The 16083-nt window shown below is 42.0% G+C and overlaps 1 protein-coding gene across 1 annotated transcript in view; it reads left to right on the top strand.

Moving 5' to 3' along the window:
• The window catches only part of LOC119433301 (DNA-binding protein RFX2-like), a 92017-nt gene that overhangs the window by 29448 nt on the left and 46486 nt on the right, over positions 1-16083 (top strand). Inside the window, 3 exon segments of the mRNA XM_049659137.1 lie at positions 267-372; positions 7641-7682; positions 15621-15857. Coding sequence (XP_049515094.1) covers positions 267-372; positions 7641-7682; positions 15621-15857 — 385 coding nt within the window.

Genomic DNA, 16083 nt, shown 5'->3' with positions numbered 1-16083 from the left:
AAACATGGCCTTGTTCTTTTGTTTGTTTTTTTTTGCTTGTATGTATGTTATTGCTACTTGTCAACTGTTAAGGGTTTGGCGTCTTCGTCAGGCGTTTTCAGCCTTTGGCGTCTGCCCCTCTACTCTAGTAGGCTTTGTATTGACAGTCTCCTTAAAATAGAGATGGTGGGGATTATCTGTCTTGGCCATATTTTTTTTGCCTGTGTCCCCTTTGATGAGTAGTGACACCTTGTAGGTGACCCGTGTGTTCTGTTTGTTGTTCGCAGGACGGGTTATCCTGTGTACAGCGTCACAGACGCAGGGGCGATGTACACCCCTGGCAATGCTGCCTACTACAGCACCGCCAGCGGTACTGCGGTCACCTATTCGCAGGTGACTGACTCCTTTGTAACATCATCACTCTCCGAGTCGATACCTCGTACCTGCCGACTTTTATGATTTTATCGTACAGCCCGATATTTAGTGCTTGTTTACGATTGTTGCACTGTCACAAATATTTTATGATTTTTTTCGTTTGCAAATGATTTAGGGTGAATCCAATTCTTTTTATCGCCCAATCTTTTGGACGCATTGATTATACGGACCTACCCAAGTGGCAGTGACATCAACTGATAGAACCAATGTATAACGGCAAATGAACGTTTGACAGCCGTTACATAGGATATTTTATTAATAAACTTCATAGTCATTTCTGCTTGTCTGCGGTGCAGATCAATGTTGCTGCAACTATATAGAGCACAGAGTGGCTATTCACAGCATCCCTGCAAAACAAAGTTTTAGAACCTTTAATAAACAGTCAACATATTGAATAATCAAATAACTTTTCATATTTTTCACCAAATTTTAGTTGTTTATTGGTTTGGCTTGCACTGTCTGGTTTCTAAGGTGTTTGCTACCTGCTTCAAAAGATTCCTTTCCACAGGAAGCTATTTACTTAGGGGACCAAACTCCAATTTCCTGAAATGCTCTCACTAGAAAAGTGCTAAACCAATTGGAATAAAATTTTGATCACAATTTTTATACAGGGCCTCAAATCTTTTATGAAAATTGCCAAAAATCGCCGAGTTATAAAGAATTGATGCACAAAATTTAGAAATCTGTAACTGCACTGAAGACGAATACTTGAACCTCCTTATTACAACGTTTAAGGGTGCATCGAAATTACTTTATTATATCCAGTACATCGTTATATCCATTATTGTCCTTTACTGCAGTATATGCCCAATGGTTAATGCTGGCGAATTGGGCGTGCTGGTACATTTTTGAAAAGGCAGGCAACGTAATAAAGACATGGACGGAGACGAGATCACGAGCGAAACTAGATGCGGCCTCTGAGTTTGCATCAGTGCCGGTGCAATGTCGGAGGCTACGAGACAGCTAAGCCTAGCCAGTGCAGCCAGGTTCACTGGCCTCGATCACACAGTGAGGCCAACGGGGCCACGTGAGAGCGGTGAATCAGCTGTGCCACATGCTCCTGGACCACAACGGACTTCAGCGCTCGTCCTTGGCGTCTCGTCTCGTCCACGTCTTTCTTGCACTGCCACCTTTTAAGATATGCCCGACGGGGTGAACAACTTTAAAACATGCAAAAGAGAAGATGGTTCGTCGAACCTCTGTGCGACTACGTAAGTGATGAAATTTTAGTAAAGCAACAGCACGAGAACCTTCAGTGGGCGCAACGCATGACTTCTTAGCGCCTGACAAGACTGCCTTTACGAAGGCCGTCTTCTGTTCCATACGTTTTCCACTTGGCTCGTCCTTATTGTCATGAAATCGGCGAAACGGTAACATGGTAAGAGGAACAGCTAGCACGCTGCAACACAAATGAAGTTCGTCGTGGTTACAGTCGACCACCATGATAAAAAAAAAAAAGAAACGCAACCCTCTGTGTTGATGAAACCAATTGTATTTTGTTTGCAACCTCCTGAAGAAGCTGCCAATATTTTTTGTTTTTATCAATAGCGAGATTAGTACCGATTAATTAACGAGCTCTTTAATTAACTTTATGGCCGCAGTGTTAATGGAGAGTTTGTTCAGTACATTTAAGGTGTTCGCAGTGCATTACTTCGACCACCACCTGTGGTGTTAATTAAGGCAACGTTTATTGAGGCACAATTAATTAATGTAGAGTGCGCTCAAATGTTGCATTATTGAGTATCGTAATCGTCGGTGAATTTTTTTGTGTACAAAAAAAAGTGGCAGGTCCCTCGTGGCTTTTTCATGTTCTTGTAGGCTTCATTTTAAGCATGGAAAGAAGAGCTATGCAAATGGTAGCACGTTACAAACTGAAAGGGCTGTTAATGTGCTCTACAAACCTGGCATTGACATTGTGGCCATCAAGTGGGTAATTGTAAATTTTGTTAATTAATCAGTGTAGTTACTATGTTAATAAGAACGCAGTATATTAGTACTGTAGGTTTCATCAGGAAGTTGCTTACAACATAGTTGGTCATACTATTTCTTGTAGTTTTACCTGTCATATGGATGCAACCACTATGCTGAAAAGGGCATGGCACAATCACATTGTATTGATTGTTTCGTGGTTGTCTTATATTCTTTTAGACTGCTCAGCTGACTTGGAAATCCATTCCACAAATGTAACTTGTTGGCCACTGAAGCTTAGACAACAATTTGAGGGGTACTAAAAAGATTTCATTTCGATTTTTTTCCTGCTGTACGGATGCTTTAAAATTTCATGAACTAAGTAACAATGACAAGCACAGGGTCACCCGCATCATTGCACTAAGCACATCAACTGCAAGTTGAATTGTTCATTCATTGTTTGATTTATTATTTCTTAATGTGTATTTGCCTTTGCACATATGCTTGCAATATTTTATGATTGGATGTCATCCTGTATATGGGGTCACAAAGTTGCGTTATGTTTGGTTTGCTCGTTCCTTGCTTTGTTTCTGAATCTTTATTCGGACTTTACACTGTCTCAAAATAGGTCTACTGTTTCCAGGAAAGGTCATACATTTGTGCTTCACCCCTCATACATTTGTGGACAATAACCTGACATGCAGCCCAGCTGCCAGAAAACATTTGCACATTGTATGTCAAGCTACGGCACTTATCACTCTGGTGCTCAAGGCCCTAGGCTAGCAATGTGTACTAATATTCTCTGGAAGGGCTTAGCAACATTTCTTCAATGTGGTAAGTAAAAACTCACTTGTTCACACTGCAGTTGTAGTGTTGTTTCAAGGAACTCATTTGTCCTGATCACCCCACTAGTAGTGGTATGGTCATCAATGCTGCAAGTCATTCGCATTGCCACTTTCTGCACAATAACGTCTTCTTGGGCGAGTTGGTGCTCACTCAACGACATGATTTCATAGCAAAAAGATACCGGTAACGAAAGTTTAACAGCACTTCCGGTATCTTTGCACTACAAGATCGTATCGTTCAGCGTACTTTCTGTGTGTTATGCCTGGCCAATTGAAGTACGAGGTGGCCAGTCAACATTCGCACATTCAGGGAGGCTACACACAAATGAGAGCTGATGCAGGGCAGTTGTGTACAACACACTCTGAAACAACACCGCTGCATGCAAAGCTACTGCTCTCAAAAGCCCACACATTTTCTGCCTGCCAGCCATTCCTTTGTATGGGGATACGAAAAGTCCTGTAATGGAAAAATGAGAACTGAAAGTGCGGGGCTCATTGGCTCAGTAGGAAACTCGGTACGCTCAGTACGATAGCTCAGTACGAAACAATGCCTCTATGTGTGAGACTGTGTCTTTGTACATGCAAACCGTCATTCCTCATGAGGCCCGGCAGGCACAAGGCGCGTAGACGCCAGCTTGTGCACGTCGGCAAACATATGTGTGGTCTGGCCTAAAGGTCACCAAAGCCTGCTGATCGTGACGCCCTTTGAGGATTCCACATTGGTTGCACTGAATTAGAAACCGACTTTTGCCATTATTTCTTCGTCACTTTCTTGCGTATTTATTATTATTTTTTTCACTGTGGTGAATTGCTGCAAGTGATTGTTTCATACTTTCACATTTCACATTATCATGCCTGTGTTCAAGAACAAAGGCCGAATGACTGACAATGAAAATGAGTGAACTGTGTTGTGTTATAGCGGGGTGGCCATCTCTGTACAATTCTCATTTGAAGAACAGCCGATTGGGCATGTCATTTACGTTGACTGCACATCTAGGCGTGACCACTTATGCATTGTTTTTTTATTATTGCTTAGTTTCTATAGGTATGTCGCGTTGTCGTCACTATTTGCACTTCATTTGCCATGGATGCCAAGCACACAAGAGTGGTACTCTCGAGCGATCACTTTTGGAGACATCATGGAAGTATGCGTCTGATAGCGTTCCAGTCACTGTGCTTGGCACAGCGCCGGAAACGCTGGCGGCCGATTACGCCGTTGCATCCGGTGCCGAGTCGTGCGAAATCTTGCGGTAGTGATTGTATCTCCGAAAGTTATTGGCCGAGAGTACTGCTCTTGATCTTTGTGAAGCACAAAACCAACCTACAGTAAGCTTCACAAAATCACTCTCTTGTCATCATTTTGTAATGCTGATTATGCTGCACCTGAAGGCTCTGACAGTAGGCTGTTGCCAGTGCCACGATTGTGGTTTTAGGTTCGTATCTGATGGTAATGTGCAGGCAATTTTCGAACCCATTTTCTCGGGAAAAAGGTGCAGATTTGGGCAAATACGGTACTGCAGTTTGGTCGCGAGCACTAGTGAAGCACTGTGGCCACTGATCGCAGTGACATGTCACTCTACTTATTCAGTGGTAAATAGATTCAGATATGTGATTCCTATCAAGTATTAATTGCTATAATTTGCAATGTAAAACGATTAAACATGAAGTTACATTACATGATGTATACCAGTCTCGTATATGTGACGTACTGTTTTTGGTGACGAACGCAAAGTAGTGCAAGAAGTTTCTTTAGTATTCGTAGTGTTGCCTGCTGTGCATGAAACAAAGTACAGTAATGAAGTGTTGTAGAAGGAAACATATTCGACAATTAAAACAAAACATATACAGTTAAACTCGGATATATTGAATCTGAAAGGGATCACAAAGACTTTGATGTATGGGTATTTGATATATAAAATAAAAATCTTATACAAAATGTTTCCAGGGTATTTTACTGCTGTTCGTTATACAAAATAATTCATTATATGTGGGTCTGATATGTCTGGGTTCGAAATGTATTGACATTTTGGCACTCGTAAGGGTACTGAAAGACCATTATGTTTTAGTATTTGAATTGGAAAATGTACATTTTCTTCTGCTAGGACCTTCCCTCACCAGCCGATTTTTCGTCAGACCCTTGACTGCAGTATTGAAATGTGCGCATACAATTTGACCATGAGCCAGATACATCTCTGTTATGCAGGAAAATAACCTTACAAAGAGCTTTGGAGATAAAAGTCTATCTAGCACTTGTGATTGCTCATCTCCTTGGAGCTAAATACTCTTGTTCTTCACTGTGTTCAGCTGATGGAACTTGCAAGCTGTTATGATTTATGGTGGCGAAGCATGCACATGGGTGTTGTTAAAATGAAGCTTTTCTCACTTTCTTTTGCTTTCTCACTTTTTTTTGCTGTTGCTTGAGTTTGGCTGTTAAGTTAGTATTTGCTATTGGTAATGTAGTACAGTTGAATGTCGATATAGCCATGGATATAACAAATTATTGGTTATAGTGAAGTAAATCTAAAATGTTTTCTTGCCAGTATCGGCACGTAATGGATATATGCTTATAACGAATATTACTTATAATGAAGGTATTTTCGTGTCATATGTGACTTCGTTGTAACGAATTTTGGCTGTAGTCACTGGTGATGAAGATTAATGACAATGTTGTCGAAGGTTCATGTCCCACTGCTTTCTCTGCAGCATTGTTGGTGCTAAAAATACTTCGTCTTTTTTTCCACTTAATCACTTTTGTCAATTGGGTCATCAAAGGACATGTGCATTTTGTACTTTTTCTCCTGATTGGTGATGTGCACGGCAACTCTGTTACGTTCATTTTTATTTACTGCTTTGTTTCCCTCCCAACCTTTATATGCTGTAGAATGTGTGCTAGTGCAAGCAAAAAGAAAAAAAATGGGGCACTGATCATGGTAAAAACTAAAGGATACCTAAGGAATAATGAGCTGCAAGCTAAATGTCTAAATACTTCTCAGAAAGCTGAAGGGGAATTTTAGCTCCCACATGAGTGTTTTGTTTGCAGCCTCTGACTAATTAACAAGGCACTCCTAGACCATGAGCCAAAACATGTTTATATCTTTTCCTTTCAATTGTAGACATGACATGCTCGTTTATTTATGCGTGTTTAATTTTAATGATATCTAGGATACAGCATTATAGAGGCGAGTGAGAAAATGCAGCAAGATTAACAACAAGCACATAATAGTCAAATCAAGAGGAACCACCTTATTGTGCATGGTTTCAGAGGAAGAATCTACAATTAAAAGCCACTTTGAATCCAAAGGGAAATCTACATTATACCCTTGAAAATTGCTGCAGCGACTGTCGTCTGCTTGTTCTGGCTGGTGATAAAGATAACGCATGGTAGCTGAGCACACTGTCAGTGCGTGCAACCACAATCCAGTCCAATCCAACGTACAAGTGGCGAGGTGTCTGCGATTTCATGCAGTTTCTGAGTTGCACATGGACAGCTAATGCCAGCATTGTTTGACTTTGTGTCGCTTCTCCGTAGGGCAATATGGAAGCTACTAGATGGCTGGTTTCAAGGTTAAGGCTGACGTCAGTGTCGACAGTAGTGACTCGGCTAGCGATGGCGAAGCGATAAGCGATGTCAGTGTTGACGCTGACTTTGAATAGGTCATCCCAGAATCATGGTATTTATTTGTTTAGTGACTCCAGGTTCAGCTACTGTGGGCAAATAAAGGGCCCTTGCAATTCCTGCTAATGTAAAACCTATGTTCTTATTACAAAGGTAATACAAAAGTTGCTGGGCAGAATATTTTGTTTTTGCTTACAGGGGGCTGGCGTGAGAACTGCAATTTGCAGCTACTTCACGTTTTATTTTCTCTTCATTGCATAGAACCTTCCCTCAGAAAAATTTTTCCTGCCTAATTATCGCACCCCCGAACTTCGGATCAATTTTCTGCACAAGAAATTGCAAGCATTATGAGAGTAAATGCATTCGCAAATACGCATTTAAGAAATAAAGATAAAGAATTCATATGCACTAGGTATTCTTATTTATGTAACACATAATACAGTGTAGCTTAACATTTTTTTTTTTGCTTTTGTTGGCGTCCTGACTGTTTATTTACTTGTGCCATGGTCATTCCAAATGAGATAAGCTTTCATCGAACCGAAGGCCTCACAGAGCCTGTAATGTGCAGCGTGCTTCTGCTTCCAATCCTGTGAGAGCCAGATTTGTGAACGCAGTGGTATACTGGTTACTTTAAACATGTCATGGTAAGCTTAAGTTGGTTATCGCCTGCTTTGATTGTTGATGCGTGTGTGTGCGTGATTACCATGTGGTGACAGCGTTGACTCACCGCCAGTGTTGTTGCTGCTCCCCCTCCCCCCTGGGACTGGGTACTAACACAGGCTTTTTTCTCTTTCCCTCTCTCGTTCTCCTCCCCCATTTACCCTCTCCCCTCCCCTCAAAACTTGCGCTGCGCGCAGGCTCTGGAAGTGGCGGAAGTTTCCTTTCTAAGCTCGAAAACCGTAAGCCATTTACTAACCACTTTGGTGTGTTGCCTCTTGACCAATCGCACCTGACGCACTGATTGTTGTTGCTCGCATGAAGCTACCATCACGTTTTGACTTGCACGCTTCAGTTGCCTTGCACGGCTGCCAGTTGTTCGTTTTAAGTGGGGGCGTGTGTTTGCTTTCCTGCGCATGCGTTGCGTAATGGACTGCCACGGGAAGCAGTGTGGACATGTGAGCTGGTCGGTGACTTAAAGTGGTCAAGAAACAGCACAAAAACTGGATTAGGGGCTAAAAGACGTGGGATGTGCTGCTGGCTGCCAACTGACGTTTATTGTGATAACCATGATATATGAACTAGTCAACACACAAGAAAGAGTAAGAAGGCGAAACTAAAACCCTCCGTGAGTGCACGTATCTGTTGCTCATCTCTAAAATACGAAAACTTTATTTTTTTATAAGAATATTTTTTTTAAGAACCATACATAATAACCCCTTTCTGCTTATTAATTGACTTATCTATAAGGTAGTAAATTGGTAATTGGCTGATTGTAAGAAAATTGTTGAACACTTGCCAACTGTTAGTTAAGCAATCATGGGAGAATCTAGAGGTATTTTGAGATTAACAAGTTGAAGTCGTCATGCACAAGTGCACCGTAAGTTGTTCTTTTAGAAAAAGAGTTTTCATATTTTAGAGATAGTAGCAGGTGTGCGCCCTCAGGGGTGATTTTAGTTTTGTCTTCCTGCTTCGTCGCGGCTTTTTCTTGCGCATTGACTGTTACATATATCCTGTCACTGCAATAAACATTAGTTGGCAGTCAGCAGTGTGTCCCGTGTCCTTTAGCCACTGTCTCGTTTTTGCACTGTTTATTCACCCTGTCACATGACGTCCTGCAACTGTACTGGCAGCTAACAAAAAGGCACAACATCTGCTTCTAAAGCTAATTACCCGTGACGCATGATGCATCGTTCCTCCTTAGAAATAATTTGTGGCATTGAGTAAGTATCAGACAGCAGCATCGAGAAAAAGATTGTTCCAGAATGAGTCTTTGTTTACTATGAGAATGTGACCCCATTTTAGTGTTTAAATGCATTTTAACTCAATTCATAAGTTTATACAGTAGAATCTCGGTGGTATGGTCACGCCTGATGCAGGCCAAGTCTATTAGTTCACAACTTGCTAAATTTAGAATGTTGCAAACTGATTTTCTCACCACGGCAAATTATACGCACCATCGAGCCGCGGTGCAGTCTCTGGCAAAGCCCGCGAGGAGGCCCCGGTATCGCTAGACACTGGCTTTTGTCAGGCCCCCAGAGTGGCTACGCCAATGCGCCGGTCGCATTCGTGTTGCCAGGGCAACATATGTCTCTCCGACTTGACACCGTGCCTGCGCATCCCCCCCCCCCTCCCCCCAAAAATAACTTGATTTGTGCAGCATTATGCAGCTTGTCGGCCATGTTCAAATGCCTTGCAACATTATCAGGAGCCGGCAATCACACGCGACTCAGTCTTACCGCGTCAGCAAGATTGGCAGCATTCGCTTTCGTGGATGGCCTGATCTCTGTATTCCACGGTCTCTGTCATTTTTGGTGCCCAATGGCAATTCGGAACTTTTTTACTATCGCACACCCGTGAAATCGCATGATACAAAGTAGCTTCGCCACCGCTAAGAAAAGTAAACAGATTCCCTTATCTTGCTCAAATCACGTTCTTGTCACCATCAGGCAGCAGCTAGGATGCATCAACGAAAGAAACTTGAGATAACCAGGCAGATCTTAAAATGTTGGCCTTGGAACACGTGAAGTGCGCAGCTCACTGCTGCCAAAATGTGCGCGAAACAAGCGTGCCAGTGACTCAGATTTGCCTCGACCAATATGAGCACTTCCTGCGTGCCACGTGATTGCAGTAATAAATCGTGACCGCTAGTTATCCCTTTTCATGCTCACTTTTGTTGATTTTATTCCTGCATGGAAAAATGCAACGCTGCGGCTATCTGAATCTCCGATCTCTCGTGCTTATGGCAATACCGATATGGTGCTGCATCAATGGAAAGCCGAGCTCGTGCAATCACCGGTGCGATGGCACCTCTCGAAACACGATTTTCTTTCAGATTTAAAAGACAACATGCTAAAAAAGTGCAATTTCCATAAATTCTGTTGCATATTTTTTCCAAATATTCCAGATAAAGGAACATCTTAGAATTGTGGGAAAAAAATAATTCAGAAACCTGAAATCTTCAGCCAGTTGGCGATTTCATCTCCGCGTCCCCCCTTAATTTCGCAATGTTTTTTAACGTTCTTGGCTGATACGAATTTCGGGTGACACAAATTTTTACGCCGTCCCGAGAGATTCGTACCATCGAGATTCTGCTGTATTCGTTTATCGACTTATTTTCAATGCCTAAAAGACCTCAATGCTGCGGTATATTATAACTAGATCTACAACATTAAAGCTGATTATTGTGCTCTGTAGATGATCCACTGTTCATGACAGTCGGGCAGGGAGTAGGGACGGTGTGCTGAAGTGTGATTCTACGTACCTTCCCGATTTCAAAATATTTGTATACCTCTTGCAAATACGGAATTGATGTTAAGTCAATGCTGCATGTTAAAAAACTCTAGGTGGTCGAAAAAAATCCAGAGTCCCCCCGCTACAGCATGCCTCATAATGAGATTGTGGTTTTGGCACGTAAAACCCGGTAATTTAAAAGAGTGTCTTTCCTGTTCAATTTCTCTGATGCTTTTTCATACCTCTTTAAGGGCTCCCCTTTTGGACAAAATGTGCACAATTGCTTGTTCGAGCAATGCGCATGAGGCTGCCATGGTGGGCCAAAGACGAAAAACCCTCAATGGGAAACAATGAAAAGCAAAATGATCTAAAGCAACCTATTAACACCCATATAAAGTGGTTTGTTCATGTTTAAGGATTAAAGCATTTTTTTTATTTATTAATGAGCCAAGTAAGGAACAGCTTCGCCTTCTTGCTGGCAAAAATGCCGTGTTACTTTTTAGTGCTCGTGCAGCCATTGCAAGAAGTCTTATGGCATTGCACCTGATGGTATGAAACCGAGTGGAGGTAATTAAAGGTGCCTTGCCTGGTCCTTGCCAACTCCAGCTATTAGTGTGGAAGTGACCAGTAATACAAAAGGTTCAGAAGCTTATTTTCACCATTTATTGCATGTTCCTTTGCCTCTTCGCAAGTTCTTTGTTGTTATTGGCAAATCAGCTCTGCGGAAATCCGCAAGGTGGAGGGAGGTTCTTGATAGGGAAGATTGTCATCCACCCAATAGAAGTATGAAGATGTAAAGGAAACCCCTAAAGAAACAGTTCTCCTCATCCGGGGATTAAACTCGGGATCAATGCATCCAGGGCGTTCACTCTACCATCTGAGCGAACCAGCAGGCTAGCAAATCGCAGAGAGAGCTCGCATTAATTGCCAACTTGAATCTCCGGGACACTGAATGTGCGAATTTTCTCAGAATTGATTTACCATATTCAATGTCCCTGCACTTTGAGTGTCTCCTGGTTAGCTCATGTGGTAGAGTGACCCAGGGTCTGTACACCTTCTTGAAATCCTTGAAAAATCCTTGTATGTGGAAATAGGGATTCAAGTGCCCTTAAACCTCCTCGAAAGTAAAAGCGCTCCTTGAATTCCTTAAAAACTGCAGTTCGGAGCGACTACCCGAACATTCAAAATAACAAACTCCGAATCGGCTCTGTGCCATGGACATTGCTGTCAGGGGAAAATTCTGTATAGTCTTATTTGAGAGTGTCCCTAAGCAATTGGTCTTGCATATCCACAGCCACCGACAACAGGCTTGTTGAAATCGTCATTGCCACCGTAGTGCTAGACAAAGCCAGATCAAGCAACCAAGCCGTACTAACGTTTTTGTTGATCTTTAGTTGGTTGACATTGTAGCCGTCATGGTTGCGTTTTTGAGCCGTGGGCTCTAGAAATGAAGGGAGGAAAGTAAGTTTCAAGGCACTACTCACCCTCAATGAGTCAAGTGGGTGACGTGCCAGAAGGTGGGTGGCATCATTCCAACGGGAAGTTGTTTTTGCGCCCCCTTATGCCGCCTAAAATTGCTTGAAGCTTGTTCCCAACTGAAAGCACAATAGCTGTAAAAAAAATGCAGATAGGAAGGAAATTTGAATATTTTTTAGTATACGTGTGAATAAAGTGTGTTTCAACGTACCCGAATTTTGGCCTGCAGCAACCTTGAAATCTGTGAATTTTCCTTGAATTTTGAGTCGAATGTTCTGTATGAACCCAGAAAGGTTTCCGTCCCAAATTTAATCCCCGGTCCAAGACCAATTATTCTTCGACAACAAAGCATTTTTCTGATAAAACTTATTGCTTCATGCTACTGTCTTGTAGATCAAAATTCTTTCATTTATTTGTTATTCTGCAAAATTATCCTGCAAATTAGTTATCCTTCTAGAACCAGTAGAACACACTGATTGCATACTTTTATTTTTCGATGGTTATCAGTAAGCTGCTGTTTGTTGCTTGAGAAGGCCTGTCGAACCATTTTTATTCATCTCAAGGCTTCCTACACCAGACTAGTTGGTTCTGCATGCTTATTGTTTGCAGGTTGCTGGTGCTTCTGTGGTTTTTGCTTGTGCATGTGCTTTCGAAACTGCAACAACGTGTAGCACACTGCATTCTGGCTGTAAGACGCAAGTGGTTGGCACTTGGCTGTGCCATTGTGTAGCCTGATCAGTTTTACAAATGGTTGTTTCGTTAAGAGATGATCTAGACGCACCCTTTGAAGATATACAAGGCCTTAGTTTTTAGACTATGCAGAATTGTTTAAAATCACCTTTGGCAGGTAGCACAATCCTTCAACTGGATTACTTGGAAGAGACTAGCATTACTACCACGAGAAATCAAAATGCGTAATCTAATAAGCCACAAAATTTCAATAAGTTTTTGCTAATTACCTTATGGCACATATTGTAATTTACGAATTGTAGCTGGTGTTGGTGTAGCTGTAGTTGGTGTAGCAAGGCATATCCACTTGAAATCAATTTTGAGGATGGTACCAGTTTCGAGATATGCACCATAAAACTTGGGCTAAATGTGCACTGTTGTTCCACTTACTTTAACAAAACATCATTTTATGCATTGAAGCACAAAAATAACCTGACCACCAATGTATTGTGTTGCATGCTTTGAAAATGAATATCCAGAAGCTAGTGTCTGTTTGAGAATTTAAGTGGATACGCCTTGTGAACTCACTGGCTCCAATTAGTTGATTACAATAAGTACCATAAAGTAATTAATAAAATTTGAATTAGTGAATGTATGATAGTTAGTTGATTGCATATTTTGATTTCTTATGCAAGTTATGTCCATGTATTTGAGTAATCTAGCTGAAGGATTAGAATAGTGCTATCTGTCGCAGGCGATTTTTTAATATTCTGTATAGCTTAAAAAAAACTCCCACTATAAGTATGCACCTGATGTATGTTAAGCACCTCGTGTACCTTGTAGTATTTCGTTAATTGCAAGTGTTTGAGAACATGCTCTCGTAGAATTTACAAGAATATTGTAGCTATTACCGAATTTTTTTTTCAGTAGTCTGGGAAAGCTTTCTGACTTTTATTTTACTGTATTTGTGATTTCTAAGTGTGGGCACGCATACCATTATTTTAAAAAGATTAAGCAGTAGAATAAATTCTGTAGATTATACCACCACAAGAACTGCATGTGATGTAAATTATGTAAATTACGTGCCAGCAGCGGAAAGCAGAATGCACCGAGCTCTACAGTGCAAACAGGACAGAAGGTCGCAGGAAGACGGAGGCTTGAAATGAATGGCAGGGGTCAAACAAAGAATGTTGCTGTAGCCAACATTTCAACAAGCGGAGAAGTGTCCTTGTCAGAACGTTGGCTCCAGCATTGGCTCCAGCTTGGCTCCTGCAATGTTTCTTGTTTGACCACTGTTATTCACTAGAAACTCTGCCGGTTACTTAAAGAATGCTGTTTGAGAAGATGCTCTTGACATAGCATTCAGCTGGGCCAGGCGTGTGCATAAAAGCACAATTGAAATATGTGCTGTAAAGAAATTAAGAAGTTAATTAGTGAATTTTATTAGTTGATTATGTGTTTTGATTTCTCTTGCAAGTTATGTCCTCGTCTCAAAATAATTCAGCTCAAGGACTAGAACCGTGTTATCTGCAACAGGCAATCTTTAAAAATTCTAGAAAACTTGAAAATGATCACCCTGTGTAACAGCCACAGCTCCACGCATATCTAAAATTTCATCATCAATGGTGTCACTGATAAAATGCGTGAATAGAAGAAAAATAGAGAAATTTGCAAAACTACGCTGAAATAACGACTCGTCAATTAAAAAGAATGTGGTTGCCCCCTTTGAAAGGAATCTAGGATGCAAAAGGACCCGTTTCTGTTTCACTTAAAGCTAATGAAGGCATCCTAACACAAGTAGCACCACATTCATGAAGTGCGTGTGCTTCAGCTATCAAGCGTGCGTGCGCTTGTCGGTATCTTCAGATTACCTTGCGTGCACAAAAGATTACCTTGCGCGCACCTATCCTTGCCACAGTGGAGAGACACGCTGCTCCTTCGCTTCTGGTGAAAGTTTGAGAGTTCGCTGAGGCAAACGTTGAGGCAGTGTCTGGTTTTGCCGATGTACGTCTTTCCACAGGAGAGTGGAATTTCGTTGAAACCGACGGTACACTTCACGTGCAGCTTGGCATTCGAAATCATGGTAGTTTAAAAATTGATGAGTCATTTTTTTGGCGTTTTTCTCTAATTTCTCTGTTCTGTTCTATCGGTGCATTTTATCATTGACGTCTTATAATCTGTTGAGGACTGAGATTGTACGTCTGTGTGAGGCTGTTGTGATGTGTTGCCTTGTTGCAATAAAGCTGCTGCTGTTAGTCGGCGCTTTTGTTGTCTTCTCCCTATCAGTCTTTGTCCTGCCACTCAGTCTCGCACTTCAGAAGCCATGTAACACCCAACTAGCCCAGTGTCACGCACTGATGCAACAACCTGTTCAGTGGTTGTGTAAGCTCACAAGGAAGTTTTTCAATTTGTTTCGGAAAGGGCCCCTCAGCAGGTTTCTGTACGGCAAACCGACAAGTGTAGGGCGTAGATCGCATACTTATGATCATGTCTGCAAACTATCAGAATGTCAGATAACTTTGGCTGTGATAGCTCCCTACCATTCATGAGCATCAATTTTGATACTGCCGCTATTTCCAACTTATGCCATTAGTGTTAGCAAGTTTAAGCAGATTGTTATTTTTGCATGTGAATGTTGGCACTGAAGTAAAAGCACTGTCAGAAATCACTGTAGCCCGTCTCTGAGAAATGAGTGCAGTCATACATCATTCAGCGAAGTGCCAAGTTGCTTAATGTATTTGTGCACAGCTGCTACTAATAATAAATACTTTCTGGCATCTCTGAAGTCTGTGCACCTTTACCTTATAACTGTGTTCCAATTATGAAAACGTTTTTCAAGACCTTGAAGACATTTCTGGCCTTCATGAAGTGCTTGAGTATCTAAGTTTTTGTTTTGGGCTATGCTTACGAGTATTTTTTTTTTTTTTGCACATCTCGCCTTAGTGTTAGTGCAATGCAAAAATCAAGTCAATCCTATCCTGTTAGCACCTTTATGGAGCTTTGCTTGCTAAGTCGTTTGTGTCTGCGTGTGCGTGCTCAATAAAAAATTTTTTTTGCGTCTTGTTGAAGAGTGTTTTGTTTTCCAGTTGCCCAGCCTAATTTTTCATTAGTCCTTAAATATTTGGTCGCGTAAAGATCCCTGCACTTTTTTTTTTTGCCACAAAAGCTGCTGCAAACTGCGTAACACGGGTACTCAGCTATTTCTATCGTCCAGTTGTGTGCAAAGTCCACGGTGTGTGTGTGTATTTGTGCGAGGGTGCCGTGCACGCTGTCAGTGGCACGGGCGGTGACTATGGCCGCAGGATGACCAGCGCAAAGTGGTTGAGATGATGTCGGCCTACCCCGGAGACCAGTGTGTGGTGCAAACACTCCAGGAGGCATCGCCCATGCCTCTGGCCGCAGCTGCGGCTACGACTCCTGCCACTGCGCCCACTGTGGTTACGGCCACTGCATCGGTTGGCAGCTCCTCCCAGCACTCGCCGTCATCTAGTGGCGGCAGTGGGCAACACCAGAACATACGCGACATGGACATCATCCACGTATGTCTTGTCACCTGCGGAGAAGCCTCTTGGTTCCTTGGCTGAGCCAGGATATTTATTTGTTTGTTTGTATCTATGGTGCCATGTAACGGGCACCATGATTTTTGTTGTCAACAACCTATCACACTTGTATAGTAGCGTAGTGGTCTGTGGGCGTGCAGTTAGGCAGCCTGACAGCATGTTTTATTTTGTTGATAGTCTGTTCTGCCTGATGAGATGGCAAAAA

Source organism: Dermacentor silvarum, chromosome 11, assembly GCF_013339745.2.
Source record: "Dermacentor silvarum isolate Dsil-2018 chromosome 11, BIME_Dsil_1.4, whole genome shotgun sequence".
Classification (NCBI taxonomy): Eukaryota; Metazoa; Arthropoda; class Arachnida; order Ixodida; family Ixodidae; genus Dermacentor; species Dermacentor silvarum.
The sequence above is the reverse complement of the archived record's forward strand: the minus strand, read 5'-3'. Positions and strand labels throughout refer to the sequence as shown.